Source organism: Rhamphochromis sp. 'chilingali' (assembly GCF_963969265.1).
Source record: "Rhamphochromis sp. 'chilingali' genome assembly, chromosome: 8".
NCBI lineage: Eukaryota > Metazoa > Chordata > Actinopteri > Cichliformes > Cichlidae > Rhamphochromis > Rhamphochromis sp. 'chilingali'.
This window is the reverse complement of record NC_137935.1, coordinates 6,849,306-6,874,541: the sequence shown is the minus strand read 5'-3', so window position 1 is coordinate 6,874,541 and position 25,236 is coordinate 6,849,306. Positions and strand designations below refer to the sequence as shown.

The 25,236-nt window shown below is 43.2% G+C and overlaps 1 protein-coding gene across 2 annotated transcripts in view; it reads right to left on the bottom strand.

The window, feature by feature from the left end:
• The window catches only part of cdon (cell adhesion associated, oncogene regulated), a 33,598-nt gene extending 9,103 nt beyond the window's left edge, over positions 1-24,495 (bottom strand). Inside the window, exons 1-11 of one of the 2 annotated variants that reach the window (XM_080889478.1) lie at positions 24,005-24,495; positions 9,374-9,512; positions 8,522-8,800; positions 7,859-8,005; positions 7,004-7,147; positions 6,619-6,906; positions 6,268-6,537; positions 3,203-3,477; positions 2,696-2,870; positions 1,310-1,426; positions 507-710 (exon numbers count right to left, since the gene is read on the bottom strand). In XM_080889478.1, the coding sequence (XP_080745604.1) occupies positions 507-710; positions 1,310-1,426; positions 2,696-2,870; positions 3,203-3,477; positions 6,268-6,537; positions 6,619-6,906; positions 7,004-7,147; positions 7,859-8,005; positions 8,522-8,800; positions 9,374-9,446 (1,972 nt within the window). In that variant the 5' untranslated portion in view covers positions 9,447-9,512; positions 24,005-24,495. The remainder of the gene's footprint in view (positions 1-506; positions 711-1,309; positions 1,427-2,695; positions 2,871-3,202; positions 3,478-6,267; positions 6,538-6,618; positions 6,907-7,003; positions 7,148-7,858; positions 8,006-8,521; positions 8,801-9,373; positions 9,513-24,004) is intronic. The other variant, XM_080889479.1, reaches the window with a different exon arrangement.
• Between the last annotated feature and the right edge of the window lie 741 nt (positions 24,496-25,236).

Sequence of the window (25,236 nt, the reverse complement as noted above, 5' to 3'; positions counted from 1 at the left end):
GAACTGAAAGGGGAAAAACAGCTGATGGCACAGCATCTGAAATCTTGTTAATAGTTGAAACTTTATATTATTTATAATATATATACTATTTGCTGATGTATGATATGATCTGTTTTATCTGGTTTATAAAGTTTGAGAAGCCCTCAATGCTTTGACCATAAAACTTTTATTTTCCCTTATTAATAATTGTCCCTGGGTATTTTATTTTATTCTCACTATTACTTTTTCTCTTATTTTCACATCAGCATTTTTGCAGACCAGTGACAACTACAAATCAACATAGACCAAGAAATAATAACAACAACTAATTGCTGTTTATCAATTGTTGATTTCATTGTCAGTGATAGGGTAAAGTTTTTGCGAGCCGAACGGCAGCATAAAGTTATTTATAAGAATTGTGCTATTTTTCAAATCTCCTTAAAAAAGGAAATTCTCCTCTGGGCAGATCAATCATTTTCTGCATCACTGGACTGTAGAGAGAAGTTGTGAACGATGTGTAAACTCACCAGGCTCCAGATTGCGAACCTCCACAGACAGCTTCAGAGGTGAGATGTTATCTGCAGCCACAACCCACTCGGCACTGCGGCCGCGTCTGTACTCCACGCGGAAAGCTGTGATCGGAGAGCCGCCATTGGCTCTCGGGATCCAGGTGACGTATGCTGAACTTTCAGTCGCCATGGAGATGGTCGGGCGATCGGGAGCCTCTGGAACTGGTGAAAAAAAGCAAATAGGAATTAAACTCGTACCTGTCATTACTGCATCTGAATTCATGCAAACGTGATTACGGAAAAAGAAAAAAAAGTAAAGCACGCACATCACAGGGAAGCCACAGAGGGATGTATACTTACTGCCTGGCCCCTTAGTCACAGAGTTAGAGAAGGCAGGAGCGAGTAAGACAGAAAGAAAAGAGGGTTAGTGAAAAGATTAATGTGAGTCTCAGCAAAGTAGGGCCTGTTTGTGACGCGAGTAAGTCAAATGCACGCACACAGATACACACACTCATTTCTGACCCTAAAGCTGTGTGTAATCTCACAGCATCTCTCTCCCAAAGAGTCATTACGGGGTGTCAACTATCATCTGACTGTTTGTACTCTGAGGCACAAAGAAACAAAGCAGACCACATCTAAACATTAAGCTCTGCGATCTGTTTAACACAGTCTGGTCATGAACTCCACAGTAACTAGCTACATGACAGAAAGCCCCATAATTTTCCCCAGAAACATCCCACAATCATTGTCTGCACAGAGTCCAGCAGCTGCAGCAACAACGCAGGGCCTTTCAGACAGTCTGCGATTGTGTCGGCACCAACCTCTGTCATGTATGACAACTCCAAAGTGCGTGTTGGGGGTTTTGTCCTCTGGAGCTTTGGGTGGCACGGAGATGACGGGAGGCTTGGAGGGATTCTTGTTGGGGGAGGTGCTCTTCTCTGAGAGAGGAAGAAGAAAAGCTGGAGGTAAGAAAAACATCAGCACTGCCACCAGAGGACACACTTCAAACATCAGTTTTGTAAAAATCTGCTTACGGCTGCATAAAGATCTGTGTTTTAAATTGCACACTAGGACGTGTTTTAAACAAAATGGGCGTATAAAACCTGCAAATTTCTTAGTTTACGGCAGGCCTTTGAAATTGTTTGTGGGTATTTGAGTTCTTTGTATCTATTTGGTGACTTGTAATGGTTGTAAAGGACTGTATATTTTTATAGACTTCGTGGAAGCATAAAAGTTTATGGATTTAGTATTTCTCTACCAGAATTGGATTCCTAAAACCAGGAAGAGGTAAACAGAAGACACATAAAAATGCACGTTACTCTTCTTCTTGTTCTGGTAGAGTTTGGCTGGACGCAGGAGCCCAGAGGTTGGCATTTTGATGGTCCTGGACTATTTTGTAAATGAACCACCCCGAAGATATAATCATATCTGTGATTTTTGGCAGTATCCCTGGCTTTGCATATTTCTGACCAGGGAATATTTTGTAACCCTGCTGTGGTAAAGCACAATTGTTATTGTGTTGGAATACTTGCGGTCATTCTTCTTTTATTTGTCTCTAAACAGACAAAAAGCATGTTCACGCTTGTCTACGATGACTGACACCGGTCATTATGATTGTGTTCACAATGGTGACTGGACGACCTGCTGGAATACCTGAACAGGTAAGGTAATAATCTACGATTACACTGAGTAAATGGCTGCATATAATAATAAAATTTCAATAACTGTCTTCATTGATCTGCATAAGATTTTATCATTTTTTCTTCATTCTGTGCCAAAAGCCAAAAGTTGAAGGCACTTTGTTTGGCCTTACACAAATCACAAATATCAAACTAAATCCCTCAAATTAATATAATTGCGCAAAAACTACAGTAAATCTTCTTGCAACCCTAAACGAAAAATTCATTGTGCTTTGCTCATTTTTCTGTCCTCCGGAGACTGCTATCAGCGGAGAACATGCTTCTGTTTCTTCTCCGACAAATGTATTCTCTAGCGTCTGCTCAATGTTAGTGCAAAATGTCCAAAAACAACCAGACCCTCCTTAACTCAGCATGGCCCTTAATTTATTGTTCAATCTTTGTAGCTTTGGTGGAAATGAGAGTAAAGTTTTTTTCTTACAGCATTTAGCAATTCCCAGGAATATTAGCAGATACTGATTAAATAGTGTTTGAGAGTTTTCTTCATTATAAGCCAGTGACTGGGCTGACCTTTGCCCGTGCGGAAGGTGAGCATGGCCGGCTGACCCTCGCCTGCTGAATTTCGAGCCACCATCAGCACCTCATAGAGACTTAAGGACTCCAGCTCTGACAGCCGCAGGGTCTTCTCACTGCCAGGCACACGGACCGTGTGCCAGCTTCCCACCACCGTTCCCATTTCATCAACCTGACACACAGACACATACAACAGCATGACTAAAAATGACAGTGATAGTTAATAATCCTTCGTATTTAGTCTCAGTTTAGTTTAGAAGCCTGAGCAGCATCACTAACAAAGGCTGTGATTTACACAGGTGCTCCACAGTCACATTTTCCAACTCCAGCAAAACCGATTCCTGCCAACAAAGTTTAACTAGCAGTTTTATAGTCAGAGTGAGACGATTTCTGAAGCAAATATTTTAGAAGGAAAGTGAACAGCCTTTTATTCATATTCATATTTTCAGGGTAAAATATGAGCAAAATATTTCAGAAAAACTAAAGAAAAAGATTTTTCCCTACCTTACGGTATTTAACAAAATAGGCGTTGATGGGATTGCCTCCATCGCGCCCCGCCTTCCACTCCAGATCATACACATCAGGCTTGTGAGTCTGAGGTGGGCTGATGATGATGGGTGCCTCTGGGGTAGGACGGTTGCCGCTCCTATCAGCCGGCAGGTTAATCGGATCTCCTTCGTTTTCTGTGAGGAGACGCTCGTGGCCCTCGTCGCCCTGTATCGGGTGGAGTGACGGTGAAGCTTCAGGCAGCGCACCAACAGTGGAACCCGACTGTGAATCTGTCAGTGAGGAAGATCAGAGATGATTAAAGTGAGATGTGATACAGTCGCATCAAAGATCAGTCAGATTCACAACAGACTTTGTTAACTTATGATCACCAGGCCACATCAGCTCAAGTCTCAGCTGATACCCTTTTACACATGCAATCTGCAAGCTGCTTTTCAACCCACCTCCACAGGTGACTCATCTTTTCAGTGCAGACTTAATCAACGTCAAGTCTACCGTCAGTGATGCCTGCTTTGTTCTGTGTAGGGGGTCTTAGTGCAACTTTCCTGAGTCATACCATTAAATACAAATGACTGTAGATGGAAACGCCTATCTTTGCTCATACTTTAGGCAGAAAATAAGATTTTGGAAAGTCATGCTTTTCATGGCATTAGGCAAACAAATGCCATAAATAACCGTTAACAGTACTATATTTGTTGATCTCATTTTTGTGTTGTGTATGTTCACTTTTTCCAATACAATTGTGGATCTTTGTTCAGTTTTGTACAGCATGGAGGAGGAGAAAGCACCAAGAAAAGCTGACTAACACAGTGGCCCCGCCTGTGCACAAAGGGCAACTTGCTGGAAAGTTTTACATTTGGAACAAATATGTGTACAGTGCTACATCAAATCACACTTTGCTTTTTTTATTAAATCCTTGTCAGAGCCAGAGTGGTCCACCTGGGCAAATCATGCGAGCTGGGAGTCTTATTATGGCTGACATTAGCTTGGCAAAGTTCAGGTGAACTGTTGGGTTTTTTTCACAGACATTTAGAAGCCACAAAACCTGGGACTGCTCAACTTTGAGCCACATCTCAGAGGTCAAACAGAGTCACAGCTGAATATTAAAAAACAAAACAAGTGAGTAAGGAGGTAAACACCGCAGAGGCACACACACACACTGCAGGGTCCTGGGTCCAGTTTCAGGCTGTTTTTGGTGTATGTGGGACCGGTTCACTTTGTAAAACAAACAGGCCTAGAGCTGGTAACACTAGACCTGATCCTGGGACTGTGGCCAGCTGCCACACATTCCACACACCAACCATTAAAATACCGGAGAGAATCAGACCTCAGCGCTACATCCAGCCCTCCACACGTTCCTGTTCGTTCAGCCCTGCAACACTCTCACCTCTCCACAGCTCTGACTCATAGCTCAACCACAGCCAGGGCTCCTACTCTGACACAATGAGAGAGGAGGAGGCGATTAAGGACACAGCGACCTCACTATTCTGATGGGAAGGAGTGGTACATTACAAGTGCTAGTAAACCAAGAAAAAGATACATTGCCAGGTTCTTCCCAGAAAAAGGTCATGGCATTAGAGGAGAGCACCTGGGAGTGAATGTGGTGGTAAATCATGAAGGATTAAGGACAGAGACAGGAGCCTGGAAAGAGCCTGCTGGAGGACCTGTGGATACCTCCTTCCTGTGAAGACGGATCCAGTAAAGAGTAAAGTGTTTTGACTCCTCTTGTTTCACAAGTTTCAGGCAGTAAAAAGGCCAAGTCTTGCACTTAATGATCTTCTGTCACTGATAACCAACAAATAATGACTTTAGTGGATAACTTTGTGATTAGTTTGCATGTTAATTCATAAAAGGTCAAAGAAACCCAGACCACAGCATGATAGAATAACGCACATCAGCAGGTAAATACAGGGTGCTGTCAAACCAAATTTCTTTCTTTGATGAATTACTATCACAGGCTACATAAATCAATAATACTGTTTAATTTGAATGTAATAGCATTTGATAAGCTCCGGTGCCTGGTACCTGATAACAAACTGAATTATCAGCTTGCTTTGTGTATAAAAGTGGTCTGCAGCAAAAAATATTCATTTCTGCAGTTTGTGGAGGGAAGCAAACGTTTTGCAGTGAACCCACCTGATGGTGACTTGTACTCCCTATGTTCTGCATGTAGCCGCATTAATCATTCTGAAGATAGCAAGGAGAGCTCAGGAATGGGGCCTTGGAGTAGAAGGAAAGCTTGGGGGAGACTGCAGGAGGAGGAGGAGGAGGAGGAGGGGGATGGTTGTGATGTATTAATAAATAAAAGGCAGTTGTGTATGATGTTGACAGCTGGGTGGTCTGGTCCTCGTCATAACCCTCCACGGCTACTCCTTACATTCCAGCGTCCGGGGGCTTATCCCCGACGGTGCGCACAAAGCTCACTCTCACGCTCAAGCTCAGTTCAAGGCTCAGGAGGAGGGCGGCCTTGGCCAAGCCTCCCCTGCCAGTCCTTAGAGAAACACGTACATTCACACTCACAAAGCGAGGGCTCCCTGCAGATACTGTATGCACAGGCCCCACAGAGATCCCATCTGGTAAGATGCCTTAACCCTTTCTAACAATACCCTAAATTTTTTGTAACATTTGCAATGCAGTGTATTTCTTGGAACTTCTAACTTTCGGTGTGTGGAACATCTTCAATCTAAGACTCCTCCATTTGTGATGCAAATGCAGGGAAAAGTCTAAGTAAGTTTTGGATATACTGGCTGTCAGATCTCTGCACTCTCTTGAACATAATGGGACCAGATGGCACTTGTCTTGTGGTGCGCAAAGTGATAAAAGAAAAAAATATCAGCAGTGAAATCATAACCCAGTTACTGAAGAAATCTCCAAAACCAGACACCGAAACAATCTAGCGGCACGAATGTCACTAAAGGCTGAATGAAAAATAAATATGTTTGGTTTTGGGATGAATTAAACCTAAGAGAAGAAAACAACCTTTAGTTGTTCCCAACCTAGGAATCAACAAGGCAATCCGGTACAGCTTTTGTTGTTTGATAGAGATAACTGATCATACATACCTCCTTGAGTTGTGAGCATTCCAAAGGACTGCGCTGAGCTAAAGCCATTGTCCAGCAGACACTGATAAACTCCCTCATCCTGTCGTGTCACATCTGAAACAACAAGTGAGGATCCAGAGATCTGAAAGCGATGTGAAGGGGTGATGGGCTCTGCGTTGAACAGCCAGGTGATGTTTGGAGATGGATTTCCTTGGGCTACACAGATAAAACGAGCAGAGGAGCCGAGAGAGGCGAGCTGGTTCCCCGGTCCCTCGATGATGGAAACAGGCTCTGTGAAGGTGAGCGTGAAATGTTAAACATCTGCATCAAACAGTCACCACTCACACTCCTCTCTCATTGTGTTTTTCTTACCGAGAACCTTCACAGTATAGTTAGCGCTGACGAGAGTCCCCTGCTCCGTCTCAACAGCGCAGGTGTAACTGCCTTCATCGCTTCTCATCGCCCCAACAAAGGCCAGATTGTTGTGCTGTCGTTGGTGAGAAGGCCCCGGTATGACCTTGCCATTCTTAAACCACTTAGCTGCAGGTGCAGGACTACCAGACACAACACACTCCAAGGTCAGCGGCTGCGACTTCTCAATCGAAACAGTCTTTGGGGTTTTGGGATAAACGATCTGCACTGAGGAGGAGGGGTCTGAATCTAAACAAACCAAAAAAAAGACAAAGACGTTCGTTGGTCTGACATAACAGAGCAGACATATAAACGCTTCTCCTTGATTTAACATCATCTAACTTACATTTGACGGACAGCTTAGTGCCATGAGACTGTATGACGGTCTCCTTGGTAACAGGGTTCACTGCACCACATTTATACATGCCCTGGTGCTGGGCTGAAACAGAGATAATCTGGAGGTTGCCAGATGGAAGTATTAAATAGTCATCTGAAAAGAGAAGGAAAGGATTAAAGTAATAGGAAGGCCTCCACAGTATACAGCCAGCATGCATCACACCACAAGCAGATGAACAAAAGGGGACAAATGCATGGATTCCTTCATAAATTTTCAAAATGAATGACCAAATGGAAGTGTCTGTTTTGAGGAAATCATATTCACAGATGGCTTCACCAAACTTTACTTAACTCCCTCAAAGTAGTCTTCACTTCTTATCAGAGTCTCTACACTGGAACAAATTATTTTTAAAATCAATAAAAACAAAGCAATAAAAATGAAATATAGAAAATCAAATGTTTATTTATTAAAACAAGAATACTATAGAAGGAATATGTACCAATCAAGGAAAATTCATTTGACCAGATTCCATTAAATCTAAAACTCTGCCTTGCACTTATATCACAAAATCACATGGAAAATTTACATGTAATGAAAAATTTTCATAAAGCTCAAAAATACTCAAAAGGCCTCATAAATGAGAGCCACCTTTATCTCCCTTTGATAAGTGATAGTATATATAAATAATATTTAGCGTAGTGCAGTGTTGCACTTTTTAAATATTCTACAGTCTATTTAGAGCTCATGAATAAATAAAGAAAACTGACATAAGTGGTATTTTTACAATTGAACACTTTTTGACTTTTTCAGAGAACAGCATATACAGTTAGAAAAACTACACATTTATCTGAGTTTCAAACATACCTTTTGAAGCTTCCACCCAGCCCCCCTGTATCCTCAGTCTAGGAATAGCTGGAGGAATGCTACGTGGTAGAGGACACTCTATAAGAGCAGTGCTCCCTTCCTGCACTGATAATGACCGCCGTTGGCCATCTTCGTATTTTGATATTTCTGCATGGATAGAAATAAACACAATTGCCTTAGTTCAACTTTCCTTGAGTCCAGAATATCAGACATTTAATATCTTCTGAGCATCTGCACAGTCAGTGACAAAGATGATCAGCACTACTTGAGCTGAGCTGTTTGTGTTGGACCACTTGGCTTGTTTATTGTTGCAGTGAGTGATTCGACTCATGCCTGATACAGTTCCAAAGCAAGGTCAGCCTCTTAGCATACTGTCCAAGAGCAAGAAGCATCCCAGCAGGAACATGCTGCACACAGGAAAGCCCAAAGCTCATTAAGGATACCGGTCAAGAGGCATCTGGAACGATGCCCGAGTAAAAGCTCCTACTGCTTCCTTCCCCTCTGCCACTCAGCAGCAGGCAGCTGAGGATAGGCATTCTTTCTAAGTGTTCAGCAATCACGAAATAGCCTTCCTTTTCTCAAGGCCATTTCCTCTCTTTCTTCATCACTGCGCTTTGAAGTGAGCGGGAGCATGCACAGGACTCTAATTCTCTGCATCCGTACCTGCTATGGCAACACGCGCGTAGCGGCTGGCGATGGCGGGCCCGTGGTCTAAGCGTGCCACACACTGATAGACACCAGCATGACTGGGCATAAGGGAGGAGATTGTGAGGGAGCCACTGCCAAGCTCCACACCAGGCAGAGTGTCCCGGTCCAGGGGAAGGCCTCGGAAGCGCCAGGAGACCACCGCTGATGGAGGACTTACAGAGCACTGCAGATGGACAACAGAGCCTTGACTCTGAACCAAGGAGGCGGGCTCAGAGTGGAAAGATGGATATTGAGCTGATGAGAAGACGAGAGCAGAGAAAAACAGGTTCAGACATGTGAATTAATAAACGGCAGGCTTGCTCAAATTATAAATCAAATTATAACATTGTTGTTAAAGCTGTTTTAATAAACTTACACAATAGAGACTGACTGACAAATTACTGTGCAGTATTTGCCAATACATTTCTTAAAGTAAAAGGCAGAAAGATGCTTGCGATAATTTAGAAAGAGTATAATCCAACAGCCTGTCAACAATTTCCCTTTTTTCAACAGAATTGCTTTTACACCAATAATTTCCAGTATTAATTTGTTTTTTGCTAGGGAAGACCAAAATGTGTAATTAAAAGGTCCAAAATATTTACTTTGAGTTGCACAAGTTAATTTATGGCCAATCAGGAGCTGAATCAGGAACACGCCTCTAAATCATCCACCTGACACTGAAAATATTTGCCTTTATTATTAACTATCTGTGTGTCCTCATTTGTGGACAGCATCCACTGTGTTTGTCAGCTTTGAAGCTGATCTTCTTCCATTTAAAAAAAATTATTCTTTGCTAATAAAAGTAAATAGAGCTGTACAACAACTTACATGAGCAGGTGATCAGCAAAGACTGGCTGAGACACAGCACAGTGGACAGGAGGACCCTTAGGCCACTGTCCATGGTGCACTTTGACCCCTGCCAGAGGCCGTGTTGTCCAGTAAGTACGTCCACGTCTGTTCAGCAAACCTGCAACACACAGATGAGTAGAAAAACATATCAGGCCGCAGCTCTGCAGAGAAACATGGCGTCATGTACGCGAGCGCAAGAGACGACATGTAAACAAACAGCAAAGCAAGGAAGAGGAAACCAGAGGTGGGGGAAAAAAATCAATTAAGTTCCCGTTGAATCCTGAACGACAATCCCTCTAATCTTCACGACACATCCTCTTTACACACTCCTTGATCTACACCTCCCACCCTCTCTTCTGACCCCTCTTCTCACCCACTTCAGTGTCTGTGTGGAGGCTGGAATGCCCAGCCTCTCTGCTTCCTTCTCTTCCCACAAGACCGCTGAGATCTCCTGATAATGGAGTATCTGTGGAGAGACCGTCGCCTCACTCTTAATATCACTCTCTTGTCACACTGTGTTGCTTCCTCATAGGTTCAATGTAGCCTGAAGTGCAGGCCAGACACACACGGTAAGACAAGAGAAGAGCCAAAGAGAGAGACAGAAAAGAAGTGGAGGGCACGTAATTAGGAGCATTCCTCTATCCTTTTCAACCAGACCCCCCTCCGAATGCAACGCCTCCTCCTTTTTCTAAGAGTAATCCGGGCAAGCTTTGATCCCAGGTTCCTGGTTGCTAACCAGGGTTTGAGCCTGAGGCTGGCGGGACAATGGTTGTCCAGCTGTGATATTCACACTGGTGCTTCGTGGCTCGCAGACATTAGCGGAAGGGCCAACCGAGGCTGAAGGGTGGGTCAAATTAAAAGCATGATGCCTGGGTGGGAGCGGCGAGGCTCAACAGGTTTCTAACCCTCATTCTCTAACTAAAACATTGTTTCGTCCGCCCGACAATCAAGCAGGTCAATTTGGTTAGCCTCCTCTCGAGGGTGCAGTAGGGCTTGAAAAAGACCTGTTGGCGTGGGGCTACAATGAATATTTATTTCTGTCGTCAATTAATCTGCTAATTACTTTGCCAAAAAATAAACACAGGGATGTGAAGTGCTTACATGTAATTACAGTAATGCTGTGTGTATTAGGAGCACAATTAGTAATGTGCAAACTGTAATTAATGTCTCAAGCTTATACTGTAAAGGTTCAGAGCCTCCCACAATGAGACAGGCCTATTGTACCAAACTAAAACCAATGAAGCTTTCTTTGTAAGAAGATTAACTAATACAATTTTACCTTGTCATGTTAAACACCCAATAGCAACTCTGAAAGTTATTGCCATGAAGAGCAGTGTAGTTGGGATGAAAGTGAAGGTCAAGTCTGATGATAGGTGTGGTCTAACCCACGAGTAAATAGCGCTGGAGTCCATCCCACTCTCACTTCACGCCCTCCTCAGACCTTCTTTAAATTTTCATCTACTGTATTTGGTGTATAGTATATAAATATGATTAACTGGGGTAAAAACATTTTCTATGAAGGGTTCAGTCGAAACAGCAGTCTCTGAATTTGGTTACTGTCATGGATAGTGTGGCCTTTCGAGACAACTACACAAGGGGGTGTGAATGTTTTGCTTTTTTACATATAATTTGCTCATTTAAAGACATCAAGAGAGTGACTACTTTAATGGACAGAACAACACAAGGTACTCTAGCAGGCAGGCCAAACTTCCACTAAATCGACCCACTGAACTGGACCTCTCCATCAAGTTTGTGACATCGACAAGTTGTATTATACAACCAAGCAGGTAAAGTGGTCCTTTTGAAGCTTCAAAATGCAGCATTTAAGACCAATAGGTGACACCCCTGCACCTCTGTCTATATTTTATATGCAATCTAGTGGGGCTCGATATAATCAGAAGATGCTTTCTAGCTTTATGGTGGTGAAAGGTTCATAAATTCTTATAAAAGCCACAAATGGCAAGTCAAATGATTTATTGTGCCAACGCTATGTATATGCATTGCTAATTAGTTAACACTGTGCATTTTTTAAGGTCATTCTGAATGCTGGGGCTTTTGCTGCCTTCACTTGATGTATTCATACCCACTCTCTTCATCTTGCTCTCTCTCATTCTCTCAGAGGGCATACTGAGAGGAGAAGGATAGAAGAGGCAGGAAATAATAAACTCTTCCAGCTCTAGGCTCACGCCCCGATCACCCAGAGGTCAAAGGTTATGGAGGAGTAGCAAAAGAGCGAGAGGATGAACCAGCGGGTGTCTGGTGGCTCTGGGACAGCTCCCAGAGGTTACCTCCAGCTGTCTCCGTTTCAATTACACACACTGACACACACACAACTAAATATTTAAAGCAAAACAAGAATAAAGTGCTTAAGAATTAATATTTAAAAATGAATTCTTTGTGAACCCTCTAGCCTGTAAGCTAGTTTACAACTGCCGAGTTTCAGGAACATGCCATGATGCATATGGTGTATTCTTTGCATTTTAGGCTCCATATTAACTGTGTCCATGCTACTTCACACAGATCAAACTTACATCTTTGCAGGCTGGCGTTTCTCCAGCCCACAAGTTGCAACAGGCCCTGCACACTACCCCCATGTCATCAGTGGAAACTATCTTTCTCTCTCTGCCGGAATAATGATATATAATTACAATAATAACAACAGTGCTAAAACAATGAACAACCAAGCATGGGCACACTGGCACACAGTACGGTGAGAAACCGGAGCTTTTTTCCCTCTGGCTACCTTTCCTTCGCTCTCTTATTTTAACCTGTTCAGTCCTCCCATCAGGAGGGCCAGTTGGGCACTAAAGTTCTGAATGGATGCCCTTGTGTAAACACACACACAGCTGCCTATCTGCCCTATTGATCTGGCACAACGAGGAAACACAAGGGCATCATTCCTGTTTCTTATCTTTTTGGCTTTCCCCTGACATCCGCCACCATGAAGCCTCCTCAGTGGAGACAGACACTGTGAGGATATCTCTTATCTTTCATCAGAGACTAGTCCTAATGCTGGCAACACTGGCTGCATGGAAAGGCAAGTCCAATTTCCTATTTCCAGACACCCAGACAAAAGTTGGAGTGGTCCTTTTACAAAGGGGAAGTCCCTGTCAACTGGAGCCGGATCAGCCTGAGACTCTTTTTTTCTTTTCCAGTGTTAATGGTGGAGTGTTGATCTCACTCCTCCACATTTTACCACCTAAAAGGAAAATATGTGGTATTCCCGTTTTCTTTCTCTCCTTCCCGAAAATCTGATCTTATGATACTGTCTGTTTTTGCACTCACGGTGTGGATGCATGGCCCTTCTCGAGGCAGGATCGAGCAGCTATAAATCGAAGTGACATCCTGCATAAAAATCAACTGTGCACCGTTGAAAGATGATACACCGAAAAAGAGTTTATTAAAATAAAAAATTAGGTGGATGTGTCAGCGAGTTCAAGTGGAAACGTTCCTATTTTTTTGGGTGTGGGGGGTTGACCCATGTGTGTTTGGCAAATCTTTGACTGACACTTGGCTTAACGGTGCAACTGCAAGAAAAACATCAATCTCCTGAGACTTTGTAACTCTGTTTTCTGTGTTGTTTTTTTACTTCATCTGTCATACTCCCTTCCGGACAACTCCACAGTACAGATATATGATTGAGAGGCACCACCTTTATTTTTCTATCAAGGGAGACATTCAAACAGAGGAATAAAACCATCTACCCCCTCACAGGACAAGCAGGATCCCTGGTGATGACACAGGAGAAAATAAACACACTGACAGGCTGCCCTCAGGGAAAAGAAAGGGATTTGAGTTCTAGGGCGATTAGCACCTGCACCTCTTTTTTGGCCCCCTCTCTGCAGGAACTACTTAAAGCCCCATCTGCCCCCATGTGGGACTGGCCCATATCCCTGTCATATTGGGTAAACAGGGACAAAAGCAATGCAGCGAAGCATCAAAGACCTGGAGGGCAGAGGAAGAACAGGTCACAACTGGTGCTGCTGACTGAGACAGGGGCCTGGCTTCTCTGCTTCACAGAGAAACACAGACACCATGATGCAGCCCTCCAACATTAATGCACTAATTTTATATCATGTTTTTATCATAAATGACTAATAATGAATAGTAGAAGAGCACAAATTCATTAAATCAAAAGGTTTAGTTTAAGAAAGAGCAAACTGTTACAGGTGACCAGAACCAATTGAAGCTTAGAGATAAAGATGTCAAGGGTAAATGATCAGTGGGGTGTAGAGCTGGGCGATAGAACGATAACGATATGTATCGCGATATAACTTTTACTCGATAGAGAAATTAAGCTATCGCGATAGACTTCGCCACTCTTGTCCTCTTAAAATAAAAAATAAAAATAAAAAAAGGTCAGCCAATCCAAACTAAGTAGCGCAGAGCCGAACCAATCACAGCCGCAGCGTCACGTCGCGTGACTTGTTACATACAGCACAAGTGCCAAGCCGCACGTGTGTTTGTTTGGGAAGCAGGCAGTGGGTAATAATAATAATAATAATAATAATAGATTGGATTTATATAGCGCTTTTCAAGGCACCCAAAGCGCTTTACAATGCCACTATTCATTCACACTCACATTCATACACTGGTGGAGGCAAGCTACGGTTGTAGCCACAGCTGCCCTGGGTAATGGAGCCAGCGCGTAATGGAGGAAATGAGTGTGCCGACTAGAAAAATCTACCGAGCGTGACCGAAGAGAAAACAGATGACGGTTCCAATGCCGGAGAGATTGTCGAACGGAAGAGCCATAGAAGTTCCGTAGTGTGAAGGTATTTCGGCTATTTCAAGTCTGACAAAAAACAGAGTAGCGTGCACTGTAAATTGTGCCGAAAGCAAGTCTGGAAATACAATAAACTGGTGCATGCGTCACACTGTGCGCCACGTTATTGTTTCGGTGAAATGAATTTCTACAATACTGTTACTGTTAATTCTACTCTCTGCAGTGTTTAAATGCTTACATATACACACAGTTACTGTCCGTCCACACATACGACTCGGGTCTGCTTCTATGCCCCAGCTTTGTTTACTTTTTCCCACCGAGGCTTCTAGACTTCTGATTGGCCAATATTTCTGCACGGTTAGGAATCTAGCGCCACCTGCTGCTTTGGCATGTTCATAGCAGCGTTTTCCTTCATTTCTGCCTTTATGTGTGGACGGGATTATTTTTTAAAACGAAAACGGAAAATCTCCGTTTTCAAAAACACCCGTGTACGTGTGGACGTAGCCTCAGTCTCTGACTGGAAGCGCTAATTCGTCATTCGGCTTTTGTCAGACTAAAGTAACTGTTAAAACTGTTTGAAAAGCTAAGCTATACAACAAGGAGAGATTGAGAATTTCCTTTTAGTTCTCAGTTTATTTGATATTGACAAAAGTTAGTCAGTTTTGTCTGTTCTTCTGTAAAACAAACTAAGATTTATTTTTAGAATTAATATTTTGTTTCTAAGTGGAATTGACAATTTAGTCTGTTTTTGTTTGTTCTGTTTTGAAACTTAAACGCTTTAGCGGCTGCCTTTTGTGTAGTTTGCAATATTTGCCTTTATTTATCTGAAAAAGTCTCATGTTCCTTAAGTACATCTACCCTGTTGAACTTATTATGGGAAATAAATATTTAAATAAAAACAAGCTGCTGATTATTTCACATTTTACTTGTGAGCAACGGCACATTTAAATCTTACAAATATAGTTATTTGGCTTATATCGTGATAGATATCGTTATCGCCTGAAATGAAAAAAACATATCGTGATATGAAAAAATCTCATATCGCCCAGCTCTAGTGGGGTGTAAGAGAAAGGGCAAGTCTTTTCTGGTATGATGGTCTAATCTGACCTGTGTGCCGAAGCGGATTCACATGCTATACCCCAAACCTGTCTGCACTCGCCCCACATCTCACTGACAGAGGATCTGCAGCACACACATTCCTCAGTTCCACAAAGAGAGAGCATGACAGACACACAGAAAAAGACAGAGAAAGACACACACACACACACACACACACACATACACACAAGAGATGGGAGATAAATTCTGAATGATGAGAGGCAATGGGGTAAAAAAGCTGTAACAGAAAAATAAAAAGAAAGGCTCTCTGGAAGAGAAGTAAAAGGAGATGTGTAGGATTTAAAAAGGTGAAACATTCAATAGGAGGTGAAAAGTGGCCAAGCCCAAACTTCTTTCTCCTCCTTTATTTGGCTCGGAGATAGAAGCGTACAGATAAAGACATCCAAAACTGCCAAAACTGACTGATGATTCAGCCGAGCTACATTCAGCTCAGCCCAGAAACTTTGGAAGACCCGACTCATAGAACAGACTCTAAGGGACCATTATGGGCTTCTTGTATTGGTCTGGGTGAGTCCACCGAGGCAGCCCGGGGCCACCGAGAAAAACTAATGAGTGGAAACACTGGGCCTCTGGTATGGCCTTACTCTGTCTGATTGAAGACTGAGATCTTATTAAAAGTGGGACTGTCTTAGACAGAAGGGGGTGAGCTAAAGTAAGGGAGAAAAAGACAGACATGATTTGGAATGAACTGAGGGAATTAGGGAAAGAAAGGGAGGGTCCTTTTTGTTTTACAATGAGAAGGAGGTTTTAGTCTATCCATGAGACAAATCGACTGCACTTGTCTGAGCCTGAGAAAGTTAATGAAGGTGTCTCAATAAAAGATTTAAACAGAGTTTTCTACAGCAGACATCTTCAAGGACAGGCTACTTTTGAGACACTTGTTTCTCTCATGTCTGTGTGCAGCTGACAGACAACCATCAGTCCGGGAGGCGCAGGGTGATGACGAGGCCAAGCGGGTCCCAGAGCATCTTGACGCCAAGGTCCTGACTACAGTGCTGTTGTACGGGACAGAAGAGCAATGAAAGGAGAGGCCCCTGGGGATCAGACAGTCACATCCCACAAAGCCCTGTTTACCAAGGACACACACCCCGTTCCCCCACCTCCTCCCAACAACGCCTCCGTTCACCAGAGTCCGACCCTCCCAAAGTGCCAGGGCCGGGACCTGGGAGACAGTGCTAATTCTACCCTCAGGCTTGTTGGCCAAGGAAACAAACAGAGAGCTGAGAGTGGATAGAAAGAGGGAGGGGGTAAAAAGATTGAGACAGAAGGGATAGAGACTGAATGGTACAGTATGTAAGACCCATCTTAATTGGCGATTGTTCTGCAATGTCTTGTTTTTCCTGGGAATCTGTGCGGGGGAGGGACAGGAAAGTAGGGAGGTATGGTTGTTTCCCAAGGTCCTGAACAGCAGGATTAACCACAGGGGCGAAACTCAATAGCAGCCTCGGACATTGGAAACAGATCCCTGGGTATCGCCACCATACAAGGCCACCTCGAGACCTTTTGCAAAGCGCATGTAACTAACAACCCTACCCCATTGTCTAAGCTCTCTGGGCCCTTCCAACTGATTTCACAGGCCTTTCAGCCCACAGGGGAACGTCTGCTCAGACGAAAAGGTAATTCTGATGGAAAGAAGGAATGCAGAAGAAGGCCTTCTTGCCCGCAGGGTGCGTTATAACACTGCTCTCCAGCATGTGCCAAGACGTTGATTCATCATGGCAAGTGCGAGGGGAGCTGGGAGCTTGTGCAGCCGTGGCACCGGGGGCAGGAGGCCACAGATTTACATTCCCCACTATCAGTCCTGATTAGAGAGATGATGGGAAAACATGCTGATGCAGGGGAGGAGAAAAATGATCAAGTTTGCCAAAAGACTTGAAAATGTCCAGCTCTGCTGTGGGAGTCAAGATGCTATCTGTGTTTTAAATGCTGTTGTGTGGGCTATAAACCATGGGCATACAGCGATCCAGCTGCCCCCACCCTTTCTCCACTAAGCGCAGTCTCCCGTCCCTCCCCAGCTCTCCTGGATTCCATCACTGCCCGTGTCTCTACAGCAACAAGCAGCAAAGACGCAGACAAACAATTCCTGTTCAGTCTCCTCCTGATAGGTCCCTGGCTGCCAACCAAAAGCACTTTCAGACTGAAACATACATTAAATAATGTAATTTCAAACATGTGCAGCGAAAACAAAATGACAAGGTGTCCAAATAGATACTAACAAGAAACTCAGTTTCACAAAGTCAGGATTTAAAACCGGCCAGAAATAAAACTGAACTGGGCTGCCTCAGCAGCTCTTCTTCATTTGTCACTCGAGAGGCGTGAGAAAGAAAGTGCACACAGACATTTTCATTTTTTCATAATGATAAATGCACTTTGTAAGTATAACAGAGTAATGGCAACATATTCATGCTGGAGAGGAGTGTGTGTGTGTGTGTGTGTGGACGGGGTGAGGAAAGCCTCATCTGCTAAAAACTCCCCAGCCACCGGCACAACAAAAACAAAGACATGCAAAAAGGTTAAAATATAATTAGTCTTCTTCACAGATTCCACAAATCTCTTGCAAAAACCCAAACAAACCAACCCAACCCCCCCTTACACGTACAAGCTCGAAGACCCAAAGATAAATATACAGTCCCAAACAGAGTGTGTAAATGCTTTATTTAGTTTGTCTAAATGTTTATCCGTCTCTCCTTGTAACGCTCCTCTTTTGCTGCGCAGCCATCAAATGATCGCAAAACAAACTCGGTGGCGATACATCAACACTCACATCATCCGAGTTTCCACTTCTGGCTCCTGGTCAAACTGTAAAAAGCTCTCCGAAATGTTTAGGGTCCCCGCTGCTTACTGCTGCAGCACTGGAGGTGAGAAAAGCTTTTGGGAGATGATGTAGTGCTGCAGCGGCGCCAACAGAAACGCAACCTCAATGACAACACCAAAACACAGCGGAAATAGAAAAACTGTGGCTTACGGCAACTCTGTTTTTTCTTGTCTGGGTTCGTGTGTTTGCTACTGTGTGAAAGCGCCGCGAAACGGTGACAGTGATTTACTTTACTTTGTTAAAGTCAGTCAAAACAGAGTTTTATCTATCCATCTCAAGGCAGAACTATACTCCGCAGGATGCAGAATGTCTGCTCCCATCTTAAAATATTCTCCGAACAATGTAAAAGGCTGGACCAACCCTATGTTTTATCCCTCTGACTTACATTCCTCCACTCACTTTGAATATCTTTTATAAATAGGGGGTTCCAATGTTCCCTAAAGGCTCACATCTCAGAGTAGGGAAGGCCCAAAATGGCACCCACAACCACAAGCCCAGAGGCAGGCAGCAGCAGTACCCACACTGCCTCACACTCTGATCTGGGAGGAAAACAGCCCTTCAAACAAGAAGCCTGTTTGTCAGCTGCAGGGGAGTGCCAGCCGCTAGTTTTGCCTTAATATAGTCTTGCTGATCTTTGTGCTGGCTTTTCAGCAGCACACACATTCTGGTTTGCAGAAAACCCATGTCAGATGTGACTTATTGGTTCAACATTTGAAATAGAAAGCTGCGGTCGCTCCGCAGATTCAAGCAGAAAAGGCTAACTCTTGGAGCCTGCGACAAGGTGACGGACTAATGCAGGCGTATTTAGTGGGGTCGCTAACAGGAAGGGGAAAAGAAATTAATCTTGCAAACAGGAAGACGCTGAGGATGCAGAAAGAAAAGGGGAAAAAATATATTCTGAAATACTCTGCAGGAGGAGTCCAGTTCATAAGTTCACTCCCTGAAATCTTCTCTGGGGCTGATTAACAACACAGGACGATGGCTTTCATCGGGTATCTGCACGCGCAAATGCCACGTTAGGCCTTCCCGGGGAAAATTTTGTTCTCTGTCGTGCATGTGGTGCTCTGCATCATGCTAAAGACACATGTACTGTAGCTGCACAAGCCAAGAGGCACTCCCTCAGATGATTATGAGCCCATAAATAAAGGCATCTAGAGAAAGCGACGTACTTCAAACCATGGCTCGAGATCATTAAAGTATTCTAGTCCATTTTCATCTTTTGTTCTATCCATATAACCCCCACATCCCCAAGCTATGGATCAAAGTTAACCCAACTATATTTTCCTGTGGTAAAAAGTGCATCCCACTGTGTCGCACAACCTGCCCTTGGGGTATTCTCAGAATCTACGCGGCCGCCTGGACGCTGCGTTTGTGCTTTAAAGCGCTACGTGTGTGGTATTGGCTTACATTCCCTTATCATATTGAAAGCATGGACACATATATATTTAGCTAAGGCCTGTATTTCCATTACATTAACAGTATGCAAACATTTTTCAGAGAACAAGCAGACCTCTTCACCCTGCCTATCTCCTCATTCCGCTGCATTTCAGTGGCTGGCTGGAACATCTGTTTCTGCTGCTCCAAAAACTGTTTGTTTGTCTTAACAATTATGCCCTGATGTTTCTCATTTTATTTCTCAAATCTCCTGAAAGTCGTTATCCAGTTTCAGGTCCTTCAAGGTTCTGAATTTTTAGAAACTCAATATGGTGATCTGTTGAGAGCTGGTGTATACGTTGAGTTACAGTCAGCTCACCTTTGACATTTCGGAAGAGTCGTACCAGAGGAAGCACGCAGCTCATCTGTAACCTACAGGAGAAACAAGTTTGCGTAGTACGGCGAGTCTGTGCTGCTGTGTTTGGGTCATCTGTCAGAGTCGGGGGAATAGAAGAAATAGGGAGGGGTGGGGGAGGTGGGGGTCCCGCAGAGAGAAATGTGTGTAGCATAGTTAAAATAATGACAGTGTGAGCTCATAGGAGATAAGAAGCGCTACTTATGTCTGCTTCACATAAACACAAGCGACACCTTACAGCTACCTCAATTCCAACCCAGTTCCGCTCACAGCCAGCCCACAGAATATATTTACAGAGGGAAACTGAAGTTGGAAAGTAAAGCCTTTTTTGTTAGCACCGCAGCTGCAGGGCGTTCTCACCAACCCAGCAGTCACAAGAGCTCAAACTCTTACTCTGACCTGCCCATCTTTCCCAGCGACCCCCTGCCCATGGCTGCTGGGTGTTGTCAATCAGCACCCCCCCATGGCTCCTTGAACATGGGGGCTCTTTGGCATGCTGCCCACAACTCCCCTCTGTCCATCTAATGGGGCCTGAGGTCTGACTCTACCCTTGACGAATGGGAGGTGAAGCTCTCAGAGTAAAGGGCAGCAATAGAAAATGGTAAAAATGCTGCAGTATGACTCAATCCCTGAGCAATGAGAGTAAAAGGAGGGCTATATGTCAAGAGTTTAAAACAAGCCAGGTTTTGGTTTGGGAATAGTTACTTGTACGTTTTAACGTCAACCATAAAACAGTTTCATAAATTCTACATTATTATTACTAAGAAGCTGAAATGGATTAGTAATCAGAGATTTAGAAAATGAATGAGTCTTAATTCCAGCAGTCAAAATATTGTGAAGGAGATGAAAACTAACGTCACCGCTCCAAAAACTAAATTTTCTCCTGCTTTATGACTCTCATAACATTCTTCTCAGCCAAAGGTTGAATCCAATGGTGCAATAATACGACAGATCAGAGCGCGAAACCAAATAAACAAGCAAGCCACATTGTGATTTAGGTTTTAAACTCACTTCCATTCACTTTAGAGCCAGAACTGAGGTTTACTGACAGGCCTCAAATCTGTTCGGCTTAGAAAAGGGGAGAATGTGGGAGATGGCCAAAATATACTCGAGTCTCCCTCTTCCTCCACACTCACCTCAGACAAACCTTCATCTACAAATCTACAACTAAACTGCTTATTCACAATTAGTTTTAACAGCAGAATTACTTTAAAAATGGTGAGAAAATGATGAGAAGGGCCACTGGACTTTCCCAGAGTCTGAAGTAAGAGGGAAAAAAAGCATCTCAGGATATTAGATTTTTTTTTTTACATTTTCTTTAATGACTTTAATTGTCAGTCAACTTATTAATTAATCATATGAGTATTAAAAAATGTTTTATAATCTCAGGAACTGCAAGATTTCACTGTATATATGACTTTACTTTTTGGTTTAATCATTAACAAAACCACATTCAGCAGTCATTTGTCATTGCTGGTGTGCAAGTGGTTGTGAGAATATAGTACTGCATCAGAAAAATCAAGAGAGCCATTATAAGTGCCGGAGCTGGTATCATTACACGTGCTTATGTCCAAATTGCCCACTTAACATAGTTCTCCTACAGCAACATGTGTTTATCATTAACGAGCACCCTAATGGCTCAAACATTATTCCAACTCGCTTAATGGCATCGTTGTGCTTTGTTCAGGTCTGTCTGATAAGCGCCGAGCCACTAATGGTTTATTAATTTCCCTAAATACATGCAGGGAAAACAAACACACACACACACACACACAAAAAAGGGTCTGAGGCTCTGTCCTCCAATTCAGTCACATTCCCAATACAAAGCTACTATAGATAAACACAGTCAATTGTACTAAATACATTAAAGTCATTCTGGAAAGTTTAAAATCAGGAACTTGTACTATACCATACAGCAATATAGTTTGGACACAAAAGAGAGCCTCATATAGACGGTATTTAAAAAAAAAATAACAGAGCAAATAAAGACTGTAAACACATATTTCTGCTGCCATAAAACAAAGATACGTTTGGCAATTGAGCTTTCTGAATAAAGGAGTAGTCGGTCCAAGAGGACTGACTGAGTAGAAAGCAATGCAAGGATCATAGAGCCAATTAGGTTACAATGAGGGAAAGCGGCTGCAGAAAAAGTTACACCTTAGTTTTTTGTTTATTTTTAAAAAGAAAAATTTCTTGGAACAGACTCAAACCTGAGGAAGGATTTCTCCTTCAAAATCAACGCCCTGAACACAAAGAGCAAATCTCGCTCTGCCCTTGTCAAAAGCTCACCCAATATTGGGAAGCACTGAAAGGATTTGAAAGCCATCGGAAGTGTCTTCTTGTCCCCCACCAACGTAACAATGCGTGAGCAACTGTTTGAACTTGAAAGTGTTTTATCTGAGTGCAGCCATGTGTGTCCCACTGACTCGATGTCATGCATTCGAGAGGGATTCAAGACTTTGTTCTTGATAACTTTTAAGTGTTCAGCTTTCTGAGAGTCACCCCTATGTAACAATAGTCGCTGTGAAGCTCTGATGATAAGGATGAACAGCAGACAGAGGAAGTTGAGGAATCTGGCATCAGCAGCCACCACGTTACCGTCACTTTTACTCTGCCGCTTTCCACGTTTCCACCCAGAGCAACAGTCTTAATCTCATATTATCACTTACAATATTTATGGTGCATACTACATTTTCATATGCACATTTAGCTGAAAGTTTTATAAATACAATGATTTAGAAAACTGGGTTACATCAGCATAGGACTGTGAAAACATAAATCTTTAAGTTCCTGAAGTGCATAGCCTGAATAAAATTAGTTCATGCCCACACTTGTACAACTAGTCTTGAGCTCAAAGCAGCGCCGTCTTTATTTCTACTTTTTTGTTTTGTTTTTTTTTATTTGTAAGATTAGAAGAGTGAGAAGGAACATGAAACCGAGGAGAATTGAGCAACGTGAAGGCTGTTTCATGACCATATATTTGCACACCTGCATATTTTTTCTTCAGTATACTCAAAGATTTCTCTTTGTCTCTAATGTTTTTACTCTTTGTCAAAAGCATGCCCCTGGTTGAGTAAATAATGACACCTTCTGTCTGCCAGGCAGGTAAAGTCGCTTTTGCATGCTTTGCACAGTGATTTGTGCACTTGCCAAGTGTCTGAGCAATGGTAACATGGATTTACCAAACCAACGTTTATGACACCCTCTGGGGATTCATCTGAAACAATAAAGGCTCTCTGTTTTTGTAGGAAAAAAACACACTACTTCAAATATTAGTCCAAGCCACCATGTTTCTGCACAGTGGTAAATGTGGCAGCTCGAGCAGTTTTTCTGTGGATCTTCTCTATAATAAAAGTATGACTTGTTGACAGTCCATTTTCAGCTTTTACCAAGGTGAATCCAATGTGTCAGAGGAGTGACATGTTTGCCTTTTTTCTAAAAATGTTCTTTCATCTTTCAAAGAAGAAATGGAGCCTGCAGGCCATCTGATTTCAACTGTGGGATGTTAACTCGAGCGTAGCTGCCTTCAAGGAGCTGCCAGAACTGTTTACCAAACAAATATTTTGGATTTTCTTTTGCTTCAAATCAGGGGATACATAAAGGATAAAGAGAACTGCTGAATAGCAACGTTAATCTGAGTGCTTCTGTGCGTGTTCAAGCAAAATACAAACCATGGCTGTAGGCAAAAGAATTGCTTAAAGGAGTCTTATGAATTGATTTCACCATTAGAATTTAAAAGAGATTATTTCAAGCTCTTTTAGGACCATAACATCATATTCTTATACTTCACGCAAAGCAATGCAGACTCAATACTCAGTGCCGCCAGTACAATTATGGGCAATAATTATTTAAAGTCATAGCAGACTTGGTTTATAGTGCGGGCCCTTAATTCATGGAAACGTACACACGCTCCGCTCGCCACAGTGCCACTCCGCGCCGCTGGTCTCTCCGCCACAATTCAAAGTTAAGAAAACGAGACAACATGGATCAAATCGGCACCGTGGAGCTCTCTGCCTATTTTATCCTAGCATCTCTTTTGTTTTTCCCTGAAAACTCGAGCTTTCCACATTGAATCCTACCCCAGGTCTTCTCCCAGCCAGCCAGCCGGTCAGGCAGCCAGCCCGGGACTCCCCTCTCTGCCTCCCCTCCGTGCCGTCTTACCTCTGTTGCAGGAGAGCAAAAGCTGCGAGACGTCCGGTGAATTAGCAGCAAAACGCATTCTTCTGTTGGCAAATCCGTACCGGGCCCTCCATTAGAAACGGGCTCAAAGTGCGAGACGGCTTGAGGAACATGAAAGCAGTCGGAGAGGTTGAAAAGGGGAGAGAGAGAGTTCAAACCCGTAAAAGCAGCGCAGGCGTCGGGGCCAAGGTGCGCCAAGTCCCCCCTGGTCGAAACTCGCGTTACGTCGGTGGTGGAGAGTTTTCTCTGGAGTCCGTTTCTCTCAGTAAAAGTCCCGACTTGGCGCTCTCTCTCTGTCTCTGTATGTCTGTCTTATTGTAACTTTCTGCAGTGCTCGGTCTCCGTCTCTACCGCTGCCTCTTCCACACACGCATCTTTGAAGTCAGTGTCGAATTGCTCCGCAAATCATGGCAGCGGCGAAGCTGGTCGTCAAACCAGGAATGTCCCAGCCCCGACGCTCAATACGACTCCTGGAAAAGGGGAGGGAGAGAAATAGCAGAGGGCTTGGGGGGTGTTGCCCTGTATAGACTGTGCATTAACAAGTTTTACAGTCTAACGAGAAAATAACTTCCTCCTTCCTCGTCTGCGCACACGCGTGGACAGCGTTATCAGGACGTTACCACAACATTCTCCCACTATTTAATACCACCTTAATGATGCACACTGATATCACCTTTTTACTGTAAACAATCAATGCTTCTCAAAAAAACTGATGGATTTTATGTCACTTATGAATCTCGAAAATTACAAAATGACAGCACAGATATTTTGAAATACTGGCCTGGTCTAAGTTGGCTAAAAGTTGGGCCCTTTTTTAATAAAGTGAAAAGCAGGGAGAGGATTCAATAGTCCACAATAAACTCTGATCTCCTGCAGCTTGGTAATTACTACAAGAAAACCTACTACACATGTAATGCTACTTACAATTCCAGAAACTCCAATATTCAGTTTGAATTATGCACAAAGAGGAGTCTGCGTCTGTGTTAGATGGTGAGGAGACACATTTATAGGTAAGAAGTATTTGTTTGGTATGTCAAAGTAAAATGAACAGCTACAGTGTAAAGCTATAACCACACATATTTAACATGCTTCTGCTTAATGCTCATTTAATTTCTGTCTGTCTGTCTTAATCTTGTGTTTCAGTCTCAGGGACTACTTTCATCAGATTTCTCTGCTCCTTGTAGACTAAACCAGCTCTCACTGGAACTATTGAC